General features: G+C 37.6%; 1 protein-coding gene across 2 annotated transcripts; it reads left to right on the top strand.

Moving 5' to 3' along the window:
• Positions 1 to 56: 56 nt before the first annotated feature.
• CDC7 (cell division cycle 7) lies at positions 57 to 19,376 on the top strand. 2 transcript variants are annotated; one of them, XM_064515928.1, is made up of 12 exons: positions 57 to 146; positions 2,877 to 2,982; positions 7,143 to 7,226; positions 8,322 to 8,457; positions 9,124 to 9,217; positions 9,304 to 9,446; positions 10,786 to 10,874; positions 11,636 to 11,730; positions 12,572 to 12,750; positions 14,060 to 14,142; positions 16,996 to 17,145; positions 18,194 to 19,376. In XM_064515928.1, exons 2-12 carry the CDS (start codon positions 2,889 to 2,891, stop codon positions 18,568 to 18,570), a joined length of 1,524 nt encoding a protein of 507 aa, XP_064371998.1. In that variant the 5' UTR covers positions 57 to 146; positions 2,877 to 2,888; the 3' UTR covers positions 18,571 to 19,376. The 2 variants fall into 2 exon arrangements, with proteins under 2 accessions (XP_064371998.1, XP_025972280.1); XM_026116495.2 differs by having other exon boundaries at positions 10,786 to 11,035; positions 11,635 to 11,730.
• The last annotated feature ends 5,341 nt before the right edge of the window (positions 19,377 to 24,717 follow it).

Raw genomic sequence — 24,717 nt, 5'->3', positions numbered from 1 at the left:
CAATAGCCGCCCGCCTTCCCTCGGCCGGCGGTCCCATTGGCCGGGGCCGCGGTTTCCGCCGAGGGCCGCGATTGGTCGCGGAGGGGCGGTCGGCAAAAGGCGGCAGCAGGCAAAAGCCCGGCTCGTCGCGGGAGCCCGTGCGGCGCGTGAGTCCGAGTCCGCCCGGGTCCCTGCCCCCTCCCTCCCCCAGCGCCGCCGGCGGGGCCCCCTGCCCCCACCCCGAGGCAGCGCCGCCGGCCGTTGGGCGCTGGCGCGGGCTGAGGCGCCGGTGCCGCTGCCCTGAGGGGCGAGTCGACCCGGCCCGGCCCAGCCTGGCGGGTTTCCCGGGGCGCCCCTCCCCCAGGGCGGCCTCGCGGCTGCGGGGCTCCGCGGTGCCTGGCGGGGGGCGGGTGTCCGGGCGGGCTCGGCCCTGCCCTGCCCTGCCCTGCCCTGCCCTGCCCTGCCCGAGCGGCTGCTCCGCTGTGGTCCGGGGGGCTCCGCCGCCCCCGCGCGGAGGGCCCGCTCCGCCCGGCCTGCCGAGGCGCTGGGCGGCCCCGGGAGGTGCCTCTCGGGCGCGCAGCCGCGGCGGGAGCTCAGCGCGTTCGCGCGTCGCCTACCTCCGGCTTTGCCCTTCGGTTGGTAACCTGTGCTCGCTCTGGAACACTTGTGCTCTCAGCCTGCTGCTTGAATGCAGCTGGAAGCGTGCGTTTGGCCAAGGGTCCTGCCGCAAGGAGCAGCCCTGTAAAGCTGACCTGCTGCGACACCTTCCAGACGTCCCTCTCTTGCCTAGGAGCACTGACATGGTGTAGCTCAAACTGAAGTCACAGCAGTGTGGTTTCTGCTGCTCGTGTTGTAATAGAAGGATTTATTGTAGATTTGTAGAAAATGCAAACTTACTGCGTGACATAATCCAGCTACAAAACTTGCTTTTCTTAAATAACAAAATAGAGATGCTAATGTCACCTTTGGTTTTGACACCCTCAGCTGTTTTCAGCAGTACCAGCGAGTATGTTCCTGTTTGAAGCAGCTCTGTATTTTAGTGATAATAGATCGTGTTCCAGGTAGCAGCATCTGCTTTAGCCAGTGATTCAGCAGCTTTCACTTTTTTTGTGTGTGAGGTTCTAATGTCTGACTCGGAAGACTCTAAAGCTTTGTGGCTTGTTTGAATCTGTCGCTACCTGGATTTTGCCCGTTTTTATATGTGGGAAAACAGCTTTTTTATTGGAGATTTGTGACTTGACTGTAAAATAATTCTTTGAGCTGAAACTTTGGATCATCTCAGTCTTCCTCTTCATTTTCATCTCTAAGAGTGTCTTTTGAGCATTTTGCAAATGTAAAAACTAAATATTTGACTGAATCAAACCTGACTAAATATTCCATTTTGTAACTGTCAAGCCTGCTTCCAAATCAGCAAGCAGCTTTTTTTTTTTTTTTTAATATGTTCAAATATTCTAGGTATTCAGTTCTGCAAATATTACCTTGTGTGTTTAGCAGAAATGAATGGAAATGACACCTTCAGATACAGTCCCTTTCACCCTGCTTATGGCCAGGAAGTCCTGGAACGTGTTTCCATGGTGTTTTGCAGGCAGGCAGGAGCTCTCATCTTCTGTGTCCCAAACAAGCTGGGTGTAGCTAGCCTTGAACTGGAAGAGACTGTAGCTGAGGCAGGGATGGTGCTGAATCAGAGCAAGTAAGCTGCAGCGAGAGGCAGGGTGCACTAATTTGCACTTCTTGCTCTGCTGACGAGACCCTGACGTTTCAGGTTTGGAACAGGCTCAGCTGCCTACTCAGCACCAGCAGAGCGAGTGTCTACCTGAGAAAGACTGTAGACTATTTCACTCCATCAGTTTCCAAGTCCCACTCTCCTTTTCTGTCCTTTCTCATTTCTCTAACAAAGCTTCAAAAAGAGGCTGCTGCCTATGACCGTTCTGTTGCATGGGGACGACAGACGAAAGGTAGCCAGAATTCTCTGGGGACAAAAATATATTTTAGCTTCATAGCTGAAAACAGCTGAATCTTTTCTGTTGAAGGCTTTCAAAATACTTTTCCTCCTTGTAGAAAAGTTCAGCCATAACTTCTTTGAAAGTTTGGCAAAGTTACAAGCAAGAGAGATCTTTAAATGGATAATCTGTGTTAGGTGACTGTAATAGATGCTGACTGCAGGCTCACATCACTGTGGTTGTTCCTCTGGTTGGTGCTCTAGCTCTTCCCCCCCCTCCCCCTGATGAAATAGAATTAGGAGTTTCTGAATTATACACTATAAGTACACTACAGCTTATTGTACTCCTAAAGCTTGTTTAATTTCCAAGATTGTGGAAGAAGCATTTGAAAATAGCATGTGTGCATTTCTTATGGCAAGAAGGAAACTAAGAATTATGCTTCTTTTTGATCTTCCCTAGGAGAAAGAGAAATCTCCCATCATATTGAGAAAATAGTCATTTTCCTCTCTCATAATTTGTCTCAAGAGTTTGTGTGTGTGCGCGTGCGTGCGCACATCCCCAGTTACTGTCTTTGTATGGGTGTTGTACTATGCAGATATTTGCGTGAATCAGTTCCTTCCTTTCCAAAGCAAACTTTACGGAAAGGATAATGCTTTAATGTGAATGAGTAAACACTCTAAAGATGAAGGAAGACTGCAGGATAAGCTTGGACAAGTGATTTTCTTTCCTTCCCTTCCCCCTTTCTTGGAGATAGTGGGTTTACTGGTTTTGTTTTTCTCTTTTTCTGGGATGATGGGTGAGCCTTTGTTTTAAGTAGCACAGAGGAACTCCTCAAACTCCCTGAATCTCACTTCAGGAACTGTGTGACGGGGAAGGAAGTGTGTTACCACATATGCTTGCTCCCCCAGGTGTCCAGATGTGGTCCTCAAAGTCTTGGATTTTTTTTTTTTACTTCAGATTCATTTTGGGATGGAGACAGTGTTGAAGTCCCATTGTGATGAACAGCACCCTCATGAGGCTGAAGACTTCCATAAGAAGCATGAACAGAACAACAAGCTTTCTGGTATGTGCTAAAACAGGGACTGCTAATATTACTTTTTGTTGCTGATGTGCTTCTTTCTCACTTCAAGAAGCTTCAGGAGTAATTATAAGTCTGTTTTTATATGGTCCTGTTGTGTTAAAAAATTCATGAAATGGAAACTTTTGAGGTTGCTTTTGTTTTTAAGCTTATTCCTGCTTACTATATAGTTAAAAAACTTCAGCAGCAATAGTTGTCACAATTTGCTGACCCTGTTATTTATTTATTACAGAATATGTTATAAGAAGATACCAGTATTCTAAAAAGGCAATAATTGAAAATAAAATTCTCTGACCAGACAAGTACACAAAATTAATATTTTGCCATTTACCCTATAATAGCCAGCTTTGTCCTTAGATATCTTTAGATATGATTATGTGCATAAAGATACTGTTCTTGCTCTTAGCAGAGAAGTTGGACTATGAACGTGTGCTCCTGTAGTATTTGTATTGCTGGCTTTCGGGTTTCTTTGTGAGTGTATTTAAATCTGGGCTTTCTTTACGTAAACGTGATCCTTGTTCAGTAATTGTGAATAGTCAGCCAGTTTATATGTAATGATTACTGCTTTTGGTAGAAATAGATAGGCTTTGTCAGTCCTCTACATATCTATGTTCAGAATTTAATAAAGAGATGCTAAGTAACAATTTTCTCACTTTACTCTGGCAAATACTTTTACATTCTAGTAAGTAAACGGATGGCTTTAAAATCTGCTCACAGAAAATACTGGATATTATTATTGTACACTGATGGTACAGTGACTGTATTTTTTTGATTTCTTTTTTGTTAATGATGGGGCAAGCTCCATACCCAGCTGGGGATTCAGGCCCAGAAGAGAACAGATGATGTTTATACTGCTATCTATCCACAAGGACAATCCCTGCTTGTTTTTAGGGCTTTTCAGGATCTTTACACTAGACACTATGTTGAGTTAGCACATTTTCTCTGTGCTCTGGGCAGGTATTGCTTTACATAGGATTTGCAGTCTGTGTCACCCAGCTGTTTTTGCTCTGATAGCATTGAACTTTGTCTGGGTAGGAATCTGAATCCAGGCAAAGCTGAGTAGTCGGTAGGGTCTGTAGCAGTTACTGAGAGAGCTTTTCATTATTGTTAGTATCTGCCTTAGAACTGTTAGACTCATGGCACAGAACAAACCAAAACCTGATATGGTAGGGAAAGTAAAAATCTGCTAGGTTCTGAAGACTTAAAAGATGTTTCTGTTTTTGAGTCCTTGCTCGGACTCTCTGCTTTTTGCCAGAGTTGAGGAATTCCTTTTTCTAACCAAGCAACTTTACTGAAGAAATTCCAGGGCAAAATTTTATGTAGTAAATTACTGTCATAGTATTTTTTAACTAAAGACTGAAACTTAATTCTCAGTAGTCGGAGCAAAATGCAAGCATTGGAACAAAACTGAACTTGCTTTATTTGGAGCAGGTTACACTTTGCTAGTTTACTAGTAAACTAGTTCTAAATAAAATTGTTGCAATAGAGCTGTCAGAGTTATGTCACTATTGAAAACAACTTTCTGGCTCTGTCGTGTGGCTAACGGCCTCTTAGGATGAAGTTTGTGTAGGATGTTTCAGAACCTAGTAACGGGACCATCTTCCTGGGTTTGAAGGGCTATGTCTTCAAGGGATGCAATAACACTATTTCTGTGTTGTTAAATTCTTTATGATACTGTTACATGATTTCGTCTCTTAACATCTTTGATTACTGCTGGGGAAAGGGAACGTGATCTGAATAATAGCCTTTCTCTTTCCTGTATTCATCTAGAGAATGAGACAATCATGAACCCTATTATTTGAAAAATGTGGTATCTTCTACCTTAAAGTGATCTGATTAACTCACTGGCAGCCAGAATTATGCCATCCATAATGCTATCAGGAAACATGTTTTTAAATAAATATTTTGAAGAGCAGAATAAGAGAGAATTTGGAAGTAAAATATGGCATGCGTTTTTTTGTTTGCTTTTTAACTATTTGTTCCCAGAAGGAATCTCATATTGCTTTAACTGAAAGATGAGAAATGCTATGTAGTCAAATTAGCCTATATATGTCAATTTGTATTGCGCATTCTTGTAATAACATTTTAAATGCACATCTGAAGATTTCAGAAAGCTTTCCTGGGTCTCTTACTTTCTTATGTGATAACTGAGCATTTATGTAAAAAGTTGACATTACTATACAAACAGTAACTGCAAATATTTTTTAACAATAAAGCTTTTTCATCAAAAATTCTTTTTAGTGATAAAACAAGTATTAGAAAAATCAAATTTCTTCATAAAGTTCTGAACACGTGGGCAACATGAATGCTATTAATGCAAAAGATGCTATGTAGTAACTTTTTGAACTTTTCGTGTTATTTTCAATAACTTTGAACAAAAGCTTTGATTATGATGACAGAAAAGTTAAGCAATTCCTCAAATTTTCAATAGCCTACTTTTCAAGATGTTTAGCTTAATTTGGCTCTTAAAATCTGTGTATAACCAGAATGGCTGTACAGTTGAGCTACTTTTCTTAGTGTTTTGCTTCATGGATTATCAGACTCCAGGTACAAGTCTGTCATTACTCCTAGAATATTTTAAAGTATTTAAATATGATTCTAAACAGAACTGATAAACCTTTTACTTGTATTTGTTGATCAGGGCAGTATCTTTAATGAGTATTAGTGGTTTAGTGTGTAATGCAGGATTTTTTTTTCTTGAAATATCTCTATAAAAACGATGTAAAGTAACTTGGAGAAGCAGAGGAAACAACTTACTGAAAAAGAATAAGTAAATGAATAGCAAGAGAGGCAGCAAGCTTCAGTATTTCAAAAGCATTTTTAGTATGTTGGTTCGTATAAGCATTTGAAATAGCTTTCAATTCTAATTTATTTTTTAAACTGTAACTTAAACTACAACTAACTTGGGCTCTTAATAGAAAAGGAAGATTCTTTGGACACACCTCAGACTTTTATTGCTGTATAAAGTGAGTCAATGTACACGGTTGGGGATTCTTACTAGTCCATACTGTGTTTCTAGCATATCAGGGATATTTTGAAAATAATTCTCTTTACTTATGACTTACTGTCCTTATAAAAGCGCATTTTTGTGCATGAAATAAAATTCACATTTCTGTAAAATTTCAGTTTTTTATTCATTTTTAGGATATGAGATGTATATGCATGACTTCTCCTTTTATTGACTTTCCAAATACCAGTTTAAGACTACATTGGTGAAATAAAATATTTTTTACCCTTATAGAAATTAGTCACAGCCTCTACATACTTTTGGATCAGTGACTTTAGTTCTCAGCACTATGAAATAAATGTAGATTTAAGAACCTGGTCATTGTGTTGTGGATATCACTTGATCTTAAATTTTAAGTTTTTAGTCTTTAAATGTGTATTTGCACTGATGTATTTTTGTACTGTATAGTTCAGCAACAAATTTATTAGTTTCACGTTTTGTGGCAGTACCTGGAACTTTTAATATGATATGGTATTACATGAGAATTACTCCATCAGCTTCAAAAGAAGTGAATTTTAATGCAGGATACAGAGAATACTTAAATTATAAGGATTCATAAATTGAGTGGAAAGTTACATAATTTCAGCAAGAATAGTGTACAGCATCCTTGTCATGACATCTAGTGATTGCAATATGAAATGCAGCAACTTAAATGCAACAAACATGTTCTTTGGTATTTACTATTTCAAGTAACAGTGTATAAGATTGTATTACTGACCTTAAAAAAACCAAAAAATCCATCCCTTACATTTTTAATCCTTGATATGCATCTGATGAATGTGCTCTTGTTTTCAGAAACAATTATTATAGTTTTCTCTTTTATAAAATTGACATTACAAGTCTTATGAAAACATGTATTAATGAGCTGTAATCTGAACTCTTACTAAAGATGTTTTTTCCCTCCCAGGAGCTGATAGGGGGCAGAAAAGTAAAATTTATTAAAATGCAGCAGCATATAAATGAGTGTCATGAAGGAGGACAATATCATCATCAAATATATAGATAATAATGTCAGCAGGGATAGATACCACTCTGCTGTGTGTTTTGTGGGTCTTCTTGTTTTTTTCTTCTGTTTATACAAATCTGCATTTCTATGCATTGAAGTGTAACTTGTTTTCCCCCTTTTTTTCCACACCAGGAATAAAAAAAGATATTGAAAAACTTTATGAAGCAGTGCCACAGCTTGTAAATGTGTTCAAAATTAAGGAAAAAATTGGAGAAGGTAAATGTCTTATTTTGCCTTGCTTAAACTTGCATTTCTTCTGGTACTTCTAACTTAAAAGCTATAAAGCTAAGATCCCAATACATGCAATTTAAACCAGGTGCCTTTTTGATTAACTTGTGGTGTATGTAGGATTTGATTTTGTTCTTGGGAGCAAATGTTGATTTTAAAAAAATGCCATCAGCAGTTCTGCAGCATTATGTGAAGATTAGGATTCCATTCAGAGGTCAGTTTCATTTTAGCAGGTCTCACCACCAAAACTAAGATCTTGGATCAACTCTGTAATCCCTGTTGCTACAAACAATTCTACTCAATTGGTGAGACACTGGTTTCGAAAACTGTTTAGTGTTTGCTGGCATTTTGGTATATGTATGCCTATACAGACTGTTAAACCAGCATGATGCAAACACAACACCTAAAATATAATCAAAATTGTACCATTTATTGTGGTAGGATCCTTAACTTGTATGTTCAAATATCTCAGATCATCAGGATAGATTAACTTCCTCAGTGATTTATAAGGGTCTCTTAAAAACTGTAATAAAGGTGAGTAAGTTTATTGCATAGCCTGAGTACTCCCTTTTCCAAATGAGTGTATCACATTTTGTCTCTGTAATGCTGGGGGAAAACAAATAGTAAGGTTTCACCATGTGAGAAGTGCTACTTTATAGGTATGGTAACAGAATTAAGGAAAACATTGCGATTTCAGAAGTGCTTTGAATAGCAACGGTAGTGCTTTCCAGATTAGCATTAAATAGTAGGCTTGCATTGCAGGGAGAGAAGAGTTAGATGTCAGATGAAAGTAAGCTACCTAAACAAGAAAGCAAATCAAAGATAGGAAATTTACATTCAAAGAGCTGTATGTCCCAGGCAAGTTAGACAGTGTTACATTTGCATTTTCACTGACGTAAAAAAACTTGTATACAAGATCACTGAATTCAGTAGTGGAAAAAAAATGCATTCTTCTCTTCTGGAATCTGCTTTTGAGATAGTGTCAAGTACACTATAGGACTGTGAACAGTTAGATCACTTCTGTAAAAATCTTAACTGACCTAATTGAAAATGCTGAAGAGAACACTTCTGCCTTCTTTACAGGTACTTTTAGTTCTGTTTACTTGGCCACAGCACAGCTGCAAACAGGATATGAGGAAAAGATGGCTCTGAAACACTTGATTCCAACCAGCCACCCTCTGCGAATTGCTGCTGAACTTCAGTGCCTCACGGTAGCAGGGTACTTAAACGAGAACTTATGGATGTCATGACTAAACTGCTGATCATTGTCCCACTGTGGTAGTTTTGGGGGTTTTTTGTTCTTTTTTTTAAGTTTTGGCACTTTGGCTTTTTTAGCCACAAGAATTTGTATTCTTTATAGCAAGAGCAAATAAAAAATGGATGTCTTACTGATAATGGATGTCCTTTTCTGCTAATCTCAGTTTACTGACAGTGCTGTTATTTTTCCATCTGAGAAGTTCTGTGATGTAGCTATGCAATAAGAAATATTCCAATTCTGAAATGCTTGGGAAAAAACAATCTCCTCATCAGAAAATACGGTTTTAAGAATGAATGCATGTTGTCAGAGTGTGCTGATGACAAGGCATGTGGTTCAAATACCACCACCTTAAACTAGTTGGTATCATGAAAATTAGGTCCTAGAATCTAATCACAGTCCTAACCACAATCTCTGGCCCCACAGATAATCTGTGAAGCTCTCAATGCAATTGCAGAACTAAAACAGAACACAGGAATGAGATGACAACAGTGGAATTACTGACTGCTGCTAAGATTGCTGTGAAAGATTCTTTTTTGAAAGAAAGCATGACTGAAGTTTGTAAGAAATGCAGGAAAATAAGCATCCATTTCTTTTGGTCTTTATTCAGTGACATTACCTTTCTTTCAGGGGACAGGATAATGTTATGGGAGTTAAATACTGCTTTAGGAAAAATGATCATGTGGTTATTGTTATGCCGTATCTGGAACATGAATCCTTCTTGGTGAGTCCTAGACTTTGTATATGTGTAGTAAAACTTTTTACTTAAAAAAACAGTTGCATAATTGCAGTATCCAAATAATCTTTCAGGACATTTTGAATTCTCTTTCCTTTGAAGAAGTGAGAGAATACATGTTTAATCTGTTTAAAGCATTGAGGCGCATTCATCACTTTGGTATTGTTCACCGTGACGTCAAGCCCAGTAACTTCCTCTACAACAGGCAGCTAAAAGAGTAAGTCTGCCCCGATGACTGGATTGTGATCTCATTTGGGAATGTGTGCCTTGGCAGAACAGAATAAATTAGGCTTTTGAGTTTTTTTTCCTTCCAGCTGTATAACATATGCTTAAGTAATAAAGCTAAAAAAGATACTTTTTCTTTGTAGAACTTTTCTTTCTGTGTTTGGGGATTTGAGGCAGGAAAGAATTATTTTTTTTTCATGTTTAATATAATATCTGCAGTACAGTGACAGCTACTTGAAAAAAAATCAAAATTTCTACTATTGAGTAGAAATGCTAAATTTTGAATAAGAATGAGGAGAACTATATTGGTTTGAATAAAGCTAATAGCAACTCATGTGGTGGACAGATTGATATTTAAAAACTTTTAGTCATGCATACAGCAGAACTGCTACAGACGAAATTGTTGGATTTGGACTTTTTCACCTTATACTGAATTGATTTTTGTAACTAACGTGGTTGTTTTTTTTTTTCCTGCAAGTTACAACATTTAAGACTGTAAAAAGCAAAGTACTGCTTTTTTCTGAGCTGAGATAGATAGAATAAGGTAATGTTTCAGTGTCAGTCCTACAGCTATACTGGTGAGTATTTTGCTATTTAGTGAAAGTTTGTAGGAGAAACTGGATTTTTTTTTTTTAAGCCACAAGCTTAAAGACTTGAGAAACAATGCTTTTTATCTGTCAGAATGAATTCCTATGTTAGTCTGCTTTGCCAGCATTTGTTTAAGTCTAGCCCTACTTTGGGTGTAGAGGCTGTGGAGCTGAGTTTGCGTGAGACCCAAAGACACCTGGTTTGTCTCTGTACTGGTTAAAAAATTGTCTCGTAAATGACAACTCTGAAATGTGAACTAACGTAGTCCTGCCTGTTTGGAGATGAGTAAATTGCAGTAGTATTGCTTGAAGCTGGGTAAAGCTCTCAGTATTGTTATAGTCTCTGCCTGTCTTCACTACTGCATTTGAAGCTCTGTCCATGGGAATCCTGCAAGAGTCAAGTCACTTGTACTTGGCTGTTGGCTGAGGTAGTTCTGAGCTGTGGGACTAGAATGACCCAGAAAGAAGCTGCCGAAAATAGTTTCTTAGCACCATTATTGGAGAAAGTATACATGTTAGAAGATTTCAGGACAAATGATGGTATAAGATAGGTATAGGATAAAAACATTGAGGGATAGGTAAGATATGACAAAAGGAGGAGGAAAATAGGACTGTGATGCTGAAAACTACGGATAAGCAACATACTGAGTAAAGTATGGAAGAAAAATGAATAAATAAGTAATGAATAGTAAATAAAATTGGTTGATACTTTGTGAATCTTAATTATAAATTTGTGTCTTTTAGGTATGCCTTGGTAGATTTTGGCTTGGCACAAGGAACCCCTGATACGAAAATTGAACTTCTCAAAACTGCCCAGTCTGAAGGCCAGCAGGGAAGTTGCTTGCAAAATAATCCCACCGTAGCCTTGGGAAATGGGGTTTCTGTCAGTGTCACAGCACCTAAACAGATAGCTCAACAGTCAGCCTCAAAAGCATCTGATAAAAGATCCAGCTCACTTTCAAAAATACAGATTAAACAAGGAAGAGGAGGAAAGGTTCTCAGTCTTTTTCATTAATATTGTTGTATGTTTAATATATTACTTCATCCAACAGGGGGAGATGTAATACTAGAACAAAAATTACATATGTGTATCTTGCAAGATTGTAATATGATGCACAGAAACACAGTTTTCCCATAGAGGTAGCTAATTTTATGTAATACTGTATTGGCATCATTCAGTATCTGTTAGTTATAATACAATGTTGCAGGCTGCATAAAATCCTAGCATGGGTTACTATTCAGACAGCCCTAAATCTTTTTGAAATACTATTATTTTAGTGACGGGTAGTGTGAAAGTCCTCCCTAACCCAATAATTATTCATCTATGTTTAGTTACTTAGTTGCATAACAAACGCAGTACAGATGACATACAGATTGTCTCGAGGCACTTCAGAGGTGTCATTCGTTTTGTAAGCATGTTTGCTGTTCTGTCTAGACAATGTTTTCTTCATCTGTAGTAAACTGATGCCTGAAAATGACTTACCGTGCAGCTGTTCTTATTTTACGTCACTTCACACTTCTTTTTGGAACTGTCAGAATCCAGCTGATGTTGTGTTAGATAGGATCCTTATTGTCCTTTTTGTGGTGTTGTAGGAGGATTCTGTGCACCATTCTGTCCAACGCTCTGTCTTTGGAGAGAAGAATTTCAATGTCTCTAGTTCCACACACCAGGAGAACTCCAGTACAAAAGTAAGAAATATGACTCATCAGTAAGAGCAATCAGTTTCATATTTGAGAATTTATAGAACTGATTATTCTTTAAGACTGGACGCTACTCTGGGATCCTGTGGAACTAAAAGTTTTCGAGCAGAATGCTCGGAAGTGAGCCTTTGCTGAAAAGCTTGAAGAATCTTTCATTTGTTTCAGTCCATTTTGAAACTCTTCAGGAGCTAGTTACATAGCTGTCTTCCTAGCTGATCTTGTTTGTATATTGTTTAATATATTTTTCTACACAGGTATCTGTGTAATTGAGATGCACCTAAGCATATCTCGTGAAACTTCCTTTTTATTTAGCAGTTAAAGCAGGAGAGAAAATAAACGCGTAATGAACATTTTTCTATACTTTTTATAATTAGAATTTAACATGAGAAGAAGTCGGGGGGGGAAACCGCAACTAAATTAGAGAGCTTGGGCAACAGCAATCTCTTGGTAGAATTAGAGTTAGCTTCCAGTGTCTTGCTACAGTATTTCTTTTATTTATTTATTATGTTTGAACCAGAAGAATTCTGGAACCACTATAATAGCTTGAGAAATACAAATCATGTTGTAGCTTCAGAAAACCTAATGGCCATTGATGTTTAGTAACCACTGAAAAATATTTTCTGAAGGAGGAGGAAGAAAATCAGGACATACAGAAAACTCCAATATGTATTCTGTAGATGTGACATTGTTAGAAAAGTTTGCTGTCTTCTGTTCTAAGACTGCAGTTTGTTGCCGATGAGCCCTTCTGTCTTATTATTTTAGGGACTTGCATATATAGAAAGGGAAGCTTCTTAAATATTTCACTTACTCTAAAATATCTATATTGCAGCTCATAAAGCAATCGAAGATGATAGATGTTTCATCTAGGAAGTTAGTAACCAAGAAGAAGATTATTTCTACCAAGACAGTAAGCAATGGGGTAGCCAGAAAAGCTGCCAGTGGTTGTCCATTGAACCTGACCTGTGACTGTTATGCAACAGATGGAGTTTGCAGCATTTGCCTTTCAAGGTAATTTGCCTTGTTACTATTGTAAAATTGTCTGTTATGCTGTCAAGCAAGATTAGAAACTTAGATTTACTAGACAGCTGATTTAGTAGGTGAAAGATAACATTTGATCTGTGCAACTCTTAAAACACTTGAGTATGCTCTTTTTAAACAAACAGTTAATGGAATTCATGGAATAATTGGTTGACTGCTATCTGCAGCAAGAGAGATTCAATATTAATTTTTTTAATTATATTTAATTATCCACCTACCTGTGTTGTAGCAAGTCACTTGAGTTAATTACCACACTTAGAGTAGACAATGCATCTCTCTCTTATCTACTAGTTATCTACTAGGCCTAAATCATGCCAACTGCATTAAAGCTTAGTGATCAGACTCCTGCCCTCTGAGAAGCTTAGGTTAAAAAGATTTCTCAGAAGCTGTTTGCATTCTGGAAATAAAGAAATGGAGAAAAAGGCAAAGATGACATTTTTATATTTGTTAGTTTAAGGAACGATGTTTAAACTTTAATAGCAGACATCAAAGAATCTGAATAACTTGATTCAAATCCATCTCTCTGCAGCTATTCTTGATTATGATCATCTGTTGTCCTTGATTGCCACATTAGGGAACATAGATTAATGCAGAGAATTCTGCTTACTAGGAATAGTTACGAAACTGTGTGGTCCCTCCCCAGACTGTCAAAATATGGCGATATCAAACACTTCAGAAGTATCAAACATGAGGAATTTGTCTGAAACCAGAATTGGCCCATAGAAGTAAGGCACTTAAGACATATATATATAGTGTATATATATATCAAATGTATATTTTAGTAAGAATAATCTCACACTTTTAGTTCAGCTAACAAAATCTTAAATTCTTGTCAACACTTGTGCTCAGAAGTAGCAAACCTGAGTTTGCTACGGAATAATAGAAAATCAGAACATCCATCCCAAGAGCCTAATGCATTTTTTCCTTTAGTTATAGTCTTCATAGTTTCCCATGAACACAAGCCTTTAGCAATAATTATGCTGCTTTTGAATGAAACTAAAATTGTCTTTACATGAAGCAAGTACTTGTGTGGTTTTACCTTATGCTAGGTAATATAATATACTAATATGATAATAGGGCTGTTACTATATGCTAAATAGTATTTATGATAGATAACTTTAACATACTTAAACCTCTATAAAACCTTAATAAGGCATGGTTAAGCTGTTTACGCATCTTACAGAAGTATATTCTAAAAATAACTTAAAGCATTATTGTAACTAGAACTTATTTATAAATATTTTTATATTCTAAACATATTTCCCCCTGTTATTACGAGGCGTCAGCAAGTTGCTCCAAGAGCAGGAACACCTGGATTCAGAGCACCAGAAGTATTAACAAAGTGCCCCACTCAGACAACAGGTACTGCATAACAGACTGCCTTTTTTCACATTTTGACCCTATTCATTTATTCATATCATGTTGTCTTTTTTTATAGGAATCTTTTCTGCTTACATATGAAGTTCATTTTATCATCCTTTCTAACACTGTTCAAGCATTTCCTGTTCTTTTTTATTATTAAATGTTCATTATTCAGAGTAAGAAGAAGCTAAGAATATTTTTCCTGTGTTTGAAACTTGGATACATGTTTATCTGAGGGGTAGTGCCATACACAGGAGTTCAGTAGCATGTGTTTTAAAAGGAAACAAAGCTCTAAGTTTTATCAAGCTTTTTGGCTTTGTCAAATGAAAAATCTTGAATAAAGCAGGTGGGGGGAAGGGAATGACACTAGAGTTTTCTAGAGAGATTGTCACAGAGTTTGCTTTTATAGCAGGTATAATTAACACTATGATTGCAAATGTGTTTTTAAGAGTTGGTTCATTGATACTGCTTCTTATCAGATTGCTTCTCCTTCTTCTTGCTAGTGCTTTTTAGAAGGTAGTAAGAAGTTATGAAATTTACATACCCAGGTTTTAATTTTGCTATGCAGGGAGTAAGTTTCAGTAGCCTGGTAAATTTCAGAGCAAAAAAGGTAGTTGATATATTAGCTGATGCTCCTAAGTTGGGAGAGGCTGTGCCTATCTGGAGAATGGAGGAAAAGCAAAGTTGACTATTAAACACTTGGTGTATGATCAGGAGTCTTGAGTTAAGAAAAAGGGGCATAAATACAAATGTCTTAAAGTGGATTTAAAATAATAGTTTCCATCCATTTTTTGCTGAATACCTTTTGGGAAAACTGGCAATTTTCAGTGCTTAATTTAAACTGTATATACACACTCAGAACAGACTTACTATACATTTGATCAGCACATCCTCAGATAGTTTAATTTTGAAACAGCATCTGTGCTGTGGGCATGGCTGGGATTTCAAGAGGTATGGCAGCCTGGTTGGAGTTACTGTGCCTGTGCTATAACAGCCAACTTTATGGGCTAAAAGACATCCAGAAATCCAGGACAAATTTAGACAATCTCTAAATCTGTCTAGACAGAATTCAGGCAGAAAGAAGACATACCTAGGAAATTTTAGACACACAGTAGTCTTAATATGCTTTCAACCAGTTTTCTGTTCTCTAGGGTAATAGCAGGATTACAGAAAATCTGGGTAAGTCAGACACCCCTAACAGCACTGAGTCAGTGGTGCAGAGCTTTTGTACTCTGTCAGCAAAGGACTTAATTAGAATTTGGTACAGTAATACTAATATTTATGAGATTATGTTGTATTTGAGCTAACAAATCTCCTTGCCTGCTTCCATCTGGGACTGCTGTAGTCACCTCCTTATACTTCGGCCAATTTTGCCACTGGTTCTGGTCTCTGTACTGAGACCAAGTTACCAGCTGGATCCAGCTGGCTATCCAGAGCCACCCTAATACACAGTGAGGAAACGCAACCCATGCTCCCAAGCTGGCCTGACACAGGTCCAGGTTTAGCTTGAGTTGCCCCCCCGCCCCCCGCCGTGCCCACCTGTATATGGGCGTGCCTCACTAGTTAGATACCGCTAAAGCACAGAGAAGAATCAAAATTTTGAGATCTTTGCACAGGATCTCAGAGTCTTCTATTGATCCCAGCTCTATCAGAACTATAGGGCCAGGATTTACCATTCAAGGTATATAATGGCTATCAATTTCAGCAAGAGTTAGGCGATTAAACAATTTCAGAAGTCTTGACCTTAATGTTTCTGGTTCTGCTTTTCCAGCAACATAATAGGGGTGATACATAACGCCTCAAAAAGATAGTATGAGCTGCTCAACAGTGATACACTACTACTAAAATTTTTTAACAGGAACTATTAAAATGCAATATTCTTCCACTGCAAATTGTGCTCATAATTAGTGTGGATTTATTTTTAATTAAAAAAAATTAAATTCTGTTTTTGCAACTGAAGTCAACTTAGCACTTGTTTTCAGAGTCTTGTGGTGATGGAATCTCTAGCTATAATATGCAAATTAATTATTGCCTATTTTTTTTTTGAAGAGAAATAACTGTGGCTTTATCTTCCAATTGTTAGTTTTTCTCTTTAGAGTTTCAGAGAATTCTCTCTTTCACTTTCCTTGCCATCACTCAAAACGTGCAAATTAGTGAGCCAAAAAATTATGGCAGACAGGTATTTTCATAACTTTTAGTATTAAAGTTTCCATCATGCTTTGGCTTCTTTCCCCAGAGTACTCTCTGTACTCTTCATAAAGCAATGAAAGTGATGAATAACTTCTCACTGTTACAGTTCTTAAACTGGCTATCTTGTCAAGTGATTTCAAGAGAGGGGAACAAAGTCTGTAATAACATAATTTTTTGAGACTGAGGCTGCCAATTAGGCAGTACTAAAAAGTTTAAAATTCACATTCACTTGCAAATGACTTTTATGATCTTAGTATAAGCTTTTCTTCAGCTGAAGCAAATTTAAAAAAGCATTAAAACTAGCTAGTTCAACCACCCCATAGCTCCCTACTTGTGAAAGGGTTAATCCCTGGTTAAAACAAACCCAGCATCGTTTGGTGCATTTATGTTTAGCAAGTTAATGGAATTACTCATGTGAGTAATTCTACGGAAAAGTTTAAATATTTCCTCTGCATCAAAGCAGGAAATTATTTTTTATATCTAATTATAGCAATTTCCACTGTTTGAAGTGTTATCTATGTGACCAAAGTCAGTAAGTAATTCAGAATATTACTTTTTCTGATAGCAACTTTTCTGGTCATAATTTCTTTTTAAAGAAAGTTGTGAGTTTATCTGTGATGAAGTTGTGAGTTTGTTTATTACTAAGATTACTTTCAATTGCAGCAATTGACATGTGGTCTGCAGGAATCGTATTCCTTTCTCTGCTCAGTGGACGGTATCCATTTTACAAAGCAAGTGATGATTTAACTGCTTTGGCACAAATAATGACAGTTCGTGGATCCAGAGAAACCATTCAGGCTGCTAAAACTTTTGGTATGTGAACCTTAATTATGGGGGAAAGGGGAAAATGTATGCTTAGTCTGCTATTTAATATAGTGACTTACAATCTATTTGTTTTTTCTCTTTTTTTTTTTTCTTTTTCTAAGAAGGTAAATTTTTAAGCTTTGAGAGTTGCTTTGGAGGTGCATTTAATACTTCCAAAAATTAGTATTAATCTAGAAATGCAAGAATTACATTTTTATTTTTCTACCCTTTATAATTTGTCATGTATATGGTGTACCTCACCCCATAAGTTTCCCAACCTGACTGTGTACTGTCTTTCACTAAATCAGGGCCACTTGAGGTGAAATATGCCAACTAATGATTTCTGTTGGAATTGGTTAGAATTCTTGAGGTAATGTTTCCATTCCTGCAAAACTTGCCCAGGAGTCTTAAGTCAATACGATTTAATATTTAGATGATGTAAACCTTCCCCCCCACCTCCCAAAGAAGGGCTAGTTGTTTTTAATTATAAAAGAAGAGAAATAATCATTCCCCTAATTGTTTGCCAGCCAAGTGTGGCAGCACCTGATACCTACCAGCAGAACTGACAGCATTAATTTTCATTCTCCAAACAGAGATACTTAAATCAATAATGTAAGTAATAAACTGCACTGGGTGTTTAATTTTCTTCAGTTCTATTCAGATGATAGTGGAATGGAAAAAGATGCTGTGTATATTGTTAGGGTGGGTGACAATGTGTCACTACATAATTTCATGAGCAAACCCAAACAAACAGCTTTACAGCTTTCTTCACAGCAGAACTGAGACTATATCCTTCTGGCTTCACTTGCTGGAAACAATGAGAAATGGGGCCATTGCTGTAAAACATGGCTGGTTTTTGGTGTTTGGGGTTTGTGTGTTTTTGTTTTGTTTTTTTTTTTTTTTTTTTTTTTTTTTTTTTTTTTGAAAGACTGCACTTGAGCTGATGTCAGTTATGCCTCAAGAGTATTGATGAAATGTCTCCGAAACAAAACTTGGAAGTTATAGTTGAATATTAAGCATAACAAAATGTTGCTTATTGTGAATAAACTTTTTTTAGGTAAATCAGTTCTGTGTACCCAAGATGTCCCAGCACAAAACTTAAGAACCCTCTGTGAGAAGTTGAGAGGAACAAACAGCAGCTCCAGCAGATCCAAGGGTGATAAGCACACCACTTCCGTAAATGACCTAGCTTTGCCAGCTGCAATAGACAAACAGTGTGCTCCAAAGACATGTGGAAAAGAAATTCAACACTTACAGAGCTGTCAGGAAGGTGATGGTGCTTTGGAAATTAAGGCAACAGACATGAAAGGTTGGGATAAGGTTCCTGATGATGCATATGACCTACTTGATAAGTTACTAGACTTAAACCCTGCAACAAGAATAACTGCAAAAGAAGCTTTGCTGCATCCTTTTTTTAAAGATATGAGACTTTGAGAAGATACCATATTCCATTATTGCTTTGAAACATTTTTATGTGAAAATGAGATACTGAAGTAGTTGCATTTTTACCTTGTTGCCTTTAAAACTTGCACTCAGTGAAACACCATTATACTGTGCACAGAACTACTGAACTCTTATCTTGTACAGTTGGACTGAAAATGCAAGTTCACTTAAAGAAATACTTGCAGACATAAATATTACATAAACAATACTAGTACGGTCTTATCCTAAAATGCTTTTGAGGTGCTATTGCTGTGCTTACCTGCTCTGTGAGAAAACTAATGTTGATCAAAAACTAAGAGCTTCACAAACTCTGAGTTTACTTCTCAAGATAGTCTGGTAAAATTTACAAATTTGCCTTAAGGTATGACTGAAATGAGAAAAGTGCTTCAGAGACCTTTTTCCATACTTCTGTATCTTTGCTGTGGTCTGGATTAATGCATCAGAGACCAAAAAACAGTGTTAAGTTTGTTCAGACTGTTTTCACTGGACACTTTTACTTTGGGAGTGTTGCTAGAGGAGGGGCCAAGTAGTAGAAGTTGTATTATCAAAAGAAAAGCATAACTGTTCTAAAAGTACACTTTTCCTCACTGTTCTTGCCTACATAGGCAATAGTGATAAATGCAGTTACGCATTTTGCACAGCCTGTATTTCCTCAGTGACATGGATAACTGTCAGTATGCACCAATGACTGCCTGCAGACCGTCTCATGTGACCTGTGTAGGTGTCAATTTTTGTTAGGGAAACTGATTTTCACAGGGCATCTGTTAAATAAAGGATTTGTTTTTATAACTTCAAAAGACTGTCTAGAGATGCTTGTATAAAGAAGAAAATTATTCCAGTAAGGGTTTCCTGTGGATGTTTCTGTTCAGGAAGAAATATATTGTTATGCAGATTTGTTTCCTGCATAAATTCTTCAATGATGGAAAACACTTTTCAGTTAGGTGCAGTGCATATGGCTGCTAGAGTGGAAGTATCTTATTTATCAAGGAACTACAGGGTTAGAAAACAGCTTATTGCCTGGTCTGAAGCAGGAAAAACACTCTCAATAACTTCTAACCCATAGTTTCACTGTGCAAGGCAAGTTGTATTACGTTCAGCAGTTACTTCTTTAAATATCCCTGATAATTCTGGGAGATGGAAATTTAGTACAGTGTCTTTCCATGCACACTTCTTGAAATGCTAATGGAGTTGCTGCTATAAAAGGTTACAAGCCACTCTTCAAAAAGGTTGTTGCTTTGATTAACTTTTATAAAGCCTTCTCCTATACACTGGTGGTTATGACAGTGCAGAGATCCTGACCAGGGCTGTGGCTGAAGAGCAATTATTTCAATACACTTAAAATCTTTAACATGTACAAACTGAGGGTAATATTGCTCTGTTCCTGGCATCAGCTGTCAGAGAAAAATATTTGCAGATGTCAGAATATTGATTGCAGAAAATCTTGAAACCCGCAAAACCCTGGGGCCCAGGTCTCAGCAATTTCTGCTGTTTATATAATTTCGACACAGCACGTCACTGAGAAATTATTTATCTAAAGGAACTGTGGCCAAATTTGGCAAGCGATTCTGTCTGCCAGTGTCTGCAGATGTATTATTTCCTCCTACATTCACTCATGGTGTCTATGGTCTTATGAGAGCACTAGCTGACAACAAGCAAAAATGTCAACTATCTCTGGTCAACTCTCTAAACAACTTCAGCTCTCCTGCTAGTCACTGCACTGAAAAGCTCCTTGCAGCAAGCAGTACAGTAATTAACCACTGCATAAATTTAATAGCCAAAATAGGAAAATCATCACTAATGGTGTTTATTAGGGGTAAATAAAATTCTATGAGAAGCAATTTTAAGCTCAGTATATTCGATTACAAATTACAGAACACATTGTTACTCCTTTTTCCAGATAGCTATTTATTTAAAACTTGGAAAGCTTTTTTTGGAAGATGAAAAGAAATATATACTTGAATGAGCGTATACCTACAACAATTTTTAGCACTTTACAAAAGGATGAAAACCAGAAGTAAAATGCTAACTGCAAAGGGATTGGTTCGGGAGGAATTAAGGTTTTGATAAAAAGCTTCTTGGAGAACAGCAAGAAAACACAGTAGCGATGAGCAGCAGTTGCCACTGCTCTTTCTCCCTAACTCTCAAGCTGGGGAGTTTTAACAGGTCTAAAATCTCTTAAAGACAGAGGTAAGAGCCAAGTACTGAGATTCCTTTAAAGTTTAATTATGTGATTTGAGATGTTTATAAACTGAATGTGAATCTCCAATTATGATAGATGCAATTAAAAGAAACTCTGTGCTGAAACACTGTTGCTACAGCACATGTTCAGCAGTTGGGAGGCCACAGCTGGATTACTGTTAGGTTCTGGACACCATACTATGACAAGAATATTAATAAGTTGGACAGAACCCAAAAAAGACTGCAAAGAAACCCAAAAAACCCCATGAACTTGGAAAGACCAAAAGAAACTGATACATAGAATCCTGAGGGGAAAAAAAATGCTGGGGGCAAATCTAAATACATCTGTGTATATAGCAGGGGGAAGACCAGGTTACTTTTTGTAGTAAGCAAGGCTAGATGAGGAAATTATGGCACACTTAAGCTTACAGTATTTCTTCCTAGCTGTTAGTTATATATTATGATTAAGAAACAGGAAGCACCTTATTAAGAGGGCCTGAAGGAGCATCAGCAAAACCAATGAAGATTTTTCTGGATAGTACTGATGATAATGGATAAATGAAATTCTAAATCCTATTGAGTTTATAGTCCTATTGCTTTTGGGAGTGGGCTCAGTGAAGTGTTGAAGAGTTTATTTAAAATAAAATACTTCATGAATAAGAAAAGAAATGGGAAAATAATATTCTGTTCTTAGAGAATACTAAGTATCCTCCTTATCTGATACATCCATGATAGCTAGAGTTTGTATACTTCTTGCTCCCTGGGAAGCAGAAGCGCTGCAGAACCAAGACACAGCTGATGCTTTCTGTGCAGGTGCAAGGGGGGGGTCTCCAGAGTCCTTTAGTTGCCTCTGGAGGACTTCAGAAGGCTGTTTCATTTGTCACTGCAGCCCCCCAGGCGTGATGGGGTGTGAAAATATTTGCATAACTGCCCACTATCCAGCCTAGTTCCTAAGGTCAAGAGTTGGAGTGGACCTGAAGGTGGATCTTTAAAGAGATTTTTTTTTTTTTTTTCATTCACCAGCTCCTCTGACATGGGCAATCTAGGAATCTGCGTTGTGATTTTTGCAGAAATAAAAAGCACATCAAACTGATTGATGGTGGGGTTTGTAACTTGCTCTGGTTGTAGTGAAACTTCTTATTGTAGGGATGATTGATTGCCAAAGAAAAATTATTTCCTTTATGAAGAGGATTTATTTTTCCTAGTGTTTTTCTAACCATTATGTTCTAGTAGTCAGGGGGAAAAAGAAAAAAGAAAAAAAAACACTACAGGGTAGCTCTCCTAATTGCCAACAAATATTCCTGAGACAAGCCCCTCTTCTGAACTAGATGACATTTTAAAAAGAGTTTGCATTTAAAGGGGCACATCTGAAATTTTCCTAGGTGCTGGAGGTGGAATGCACAAGACAGATAATACAGGTCAAAAAATATATATATATTTTCTCCTTTCTTTTCACTTTATCATAGCAATTCAAAGACACTTTGGCTGTTGGGAAAGAGTGACTAAACTATGAAGGCACTTACTAGAACAGTATTTTAAAAGAAATTAATATATTTTTTATGACTTCAAGAATTTTATTCTATAACCAAACCATATTATATCTCGGTAGACTTGTAGCAAGGAAAGTTCCCCAAAACATTACTCAAGCAGTGTTCTTTATGCTACATAGTTGCAAATGTGTAATTTTTTTCTTTTTTTTAATTTTTCTTAAGCATGAAGAGCTTTAAGTGATTTCTTCTACTAACATTGCCACAACATGCTCACTTCAAATTCATTTTGTACCTTTCCCAGAAAGTAGTACATGTACCAGGTCAGTGGCAGTACATATATGGCTCATGCGCCTTTCTAGTGCTGCATTTCTGGTTGGCCAGTTCAAAGGGTAGTAAATATTTAATTTGGCAGCCTGTGTACAGTGGGTGGAAATCAAATAGTCTCTTTGACTGTACACTTACAATTGCTAGCATATAGAATTTTGTTATTCTAAAAACTTCTAGTACCACTGAGCTGAGGGTCCAGTAGATTGGGCATTTTGCATTGGACTAATAATAATATACTCTTCCTGAAACCCTTTTTTTTTTTCTTCCATGCAGCATTACGTGTACTTTTTGTGAGAGGTTTCTGCAGAGAGGCTTCAGTGTTGCTTAATAAATGGCTGCTGATATCATCAGAACATTATCTATAGATTACCAAGATACATGGTATCTCCACAGGACAGTTATGATGCTGTAAATGACAATGATAAACAGAAAAGCAGTTAGCACAAAGTAACGTTCATCCAACGAGTTACTGTACCATCGCAGGCTTCTGTGCGGTGCCCTGCCAGACCTAGGTCAAAAGAGCCTGTTCTGTATTGCTGTAAGGGAGATTGCTTTTTGATGCACCACTTCTCAAGACTGAGAGGCAAGATTTAAAAACAGTCTCAAGTTTGATGACACTTATTCCCTGTGTTTTGCTATTTATCCAGAGACTATTAACGTATTTGCTAGTCAAGAATTTATTCAGAGTTCACACAAAGATATGCGATTTGAACATGCTTTTTTAGAAAGGAGCCATTTTAATATCCCGTGCAGAGTTCACAGCATGTACTGGATCTCATATGCAAGCACTGCTTTTAGGCATTTCCTGGTGTGCTGCCTGCTATTTTCAATTCCAATGTATAAGTTGTAATGGTCTTCAAGCTATCCAAAGTAGCCGATGTGATGGGAGGGTACAGCATAACTGAGATAACCAAGGGTTTTTAATGTGCCCAGTATTTACTCGCCTATGCCTCTCCGTGACTCAGCACTTGTTCTTTTCACAGCCTTTTGACTCTGCAAGAATGTTGTCCCCATACAATGCTTTATTGTATCGTGTTAAATACTAACCAACATAAGCATTCCTGAATGTCCCAAGAGTACTGTTTATTCCGTTTCCGGAAAGACTGGAACCCCCCCGGGGGGCTATGCCAGGGAGCAGGGTGGGGGGGGTTGCATGCTCTTTGTTTTCTTGCATAAAGTTCTTCCATGGTTTTCAGAAAAGTCAGATTTCAATCTAAGCCCTAATTATACCTTTGTTTCAAAAATATTAGTGCTGAAAAGTGTATTTTATCTAAGGTATCCATTCAGTAGTTTCCTTTCATATGGCATAATCTAAAGTATTTATAACAATGTATAATTAGTTTTGCCTCTTAATGCAAAGGGATAGGGATGCAGCCTAAAAATTGGAACATTTGAAGAAAATTAACTTTTTTTTGAGAAAGTTTATATAGGTTGGTCTAATGGATGCCACAGGTCGTGTTGATAAAGATCTCTCCTGTACTTTCAATTTCTGTGTTTCCTCACACCATTTTGTTCAAAACTCCTACCAAAGGATCAGATTCCCTGCACTCTGGGTTGCTGCAAGACATTTGTCCTTAATGATTTCCTTTACTGCTCTGAATGTCACTGTGCATTACATGCAAGTCTACCAACTACTCCTGTTTCCAGTTGCTCAGAGCCTTCTCTCTTGAGTCCTGCTTTTGCTCTACTGTCCATTTGCTTGTTTTAAATATTTCAGTCCTCCTCATCAAAACCCTGACCTGAGCTTGGCAGCACAGGAAAGAAATGCCAGAATTCTCTTCTACAGTTTTGTCATTCTTATCATCTGTATTCTGGTCTTATCAGATCTGAGGATATTAGTTTTAAATGAAGGAGGAATTCTAACTTCTGCTGAAATTCTTCCTACATACTACATACCTGCACACCCTTCTTAGAACAGACACAAGAAGAAAAATGATACAATAACAATAAATTCAAAGAAACTAGAATTCTATAGCCAGCCTTTTTCTTGCTTCTGTAAACAAATCTACTTCATTTTGCCTTCACTAAATTCATACTCAGCTATAAAACCGGTTTCACAGTTGATTTCAAAACCCTGCAAAAAATTATTCTGCCTTCTGTTTGTGGGCCCACTGCCATCGGTGGCCTTGGCTAATCACAAGGT

Source organism: Dromaius novaehollandiae, chromosome 8 (genome assembly GCF_036370855.1).
Source record: "Dromaius novaehollandiae isolate bDroNov1 chromosome 8, bDroNov1.hap1, whole genome shotgun sequence".
Lineage (NCBI taxonomy): Eukaryota > Metazoa > Chordata > Aves > Casuariiformes > Dromaiidae > Dromaius > Dromaius novaehollandiae.
Note: the sequence above shows the minus strand (reverse complement) of the source record. Positions and strands in the feature narration are given on the sequence as shown.

Bases quoted from the DNA above. Each gene is read 5' to 3' on its own strand.
- CDC7 (XM_026116495.2), top strand. From the start codon at position 2,889: ATGGAGACAGTGTTGAAGTCCCATTGTGATGAACAGCACCCTCATGAG. The intron at 2,983-7,142 runs GTATGTGCTAAA...TTTCCACACCAG, and splicing joins ACAGAACAACAAGCTTTCTG to GAATAAAAAAAGATATTGAA. The intron at 9,447-10,785 runs GTAAGTCTGCCC...TGTGTCTTTTAG, and splicing joins TACAACAGGCAGCTAAAAGA to GTATGCCTTGGTAGATTTTG.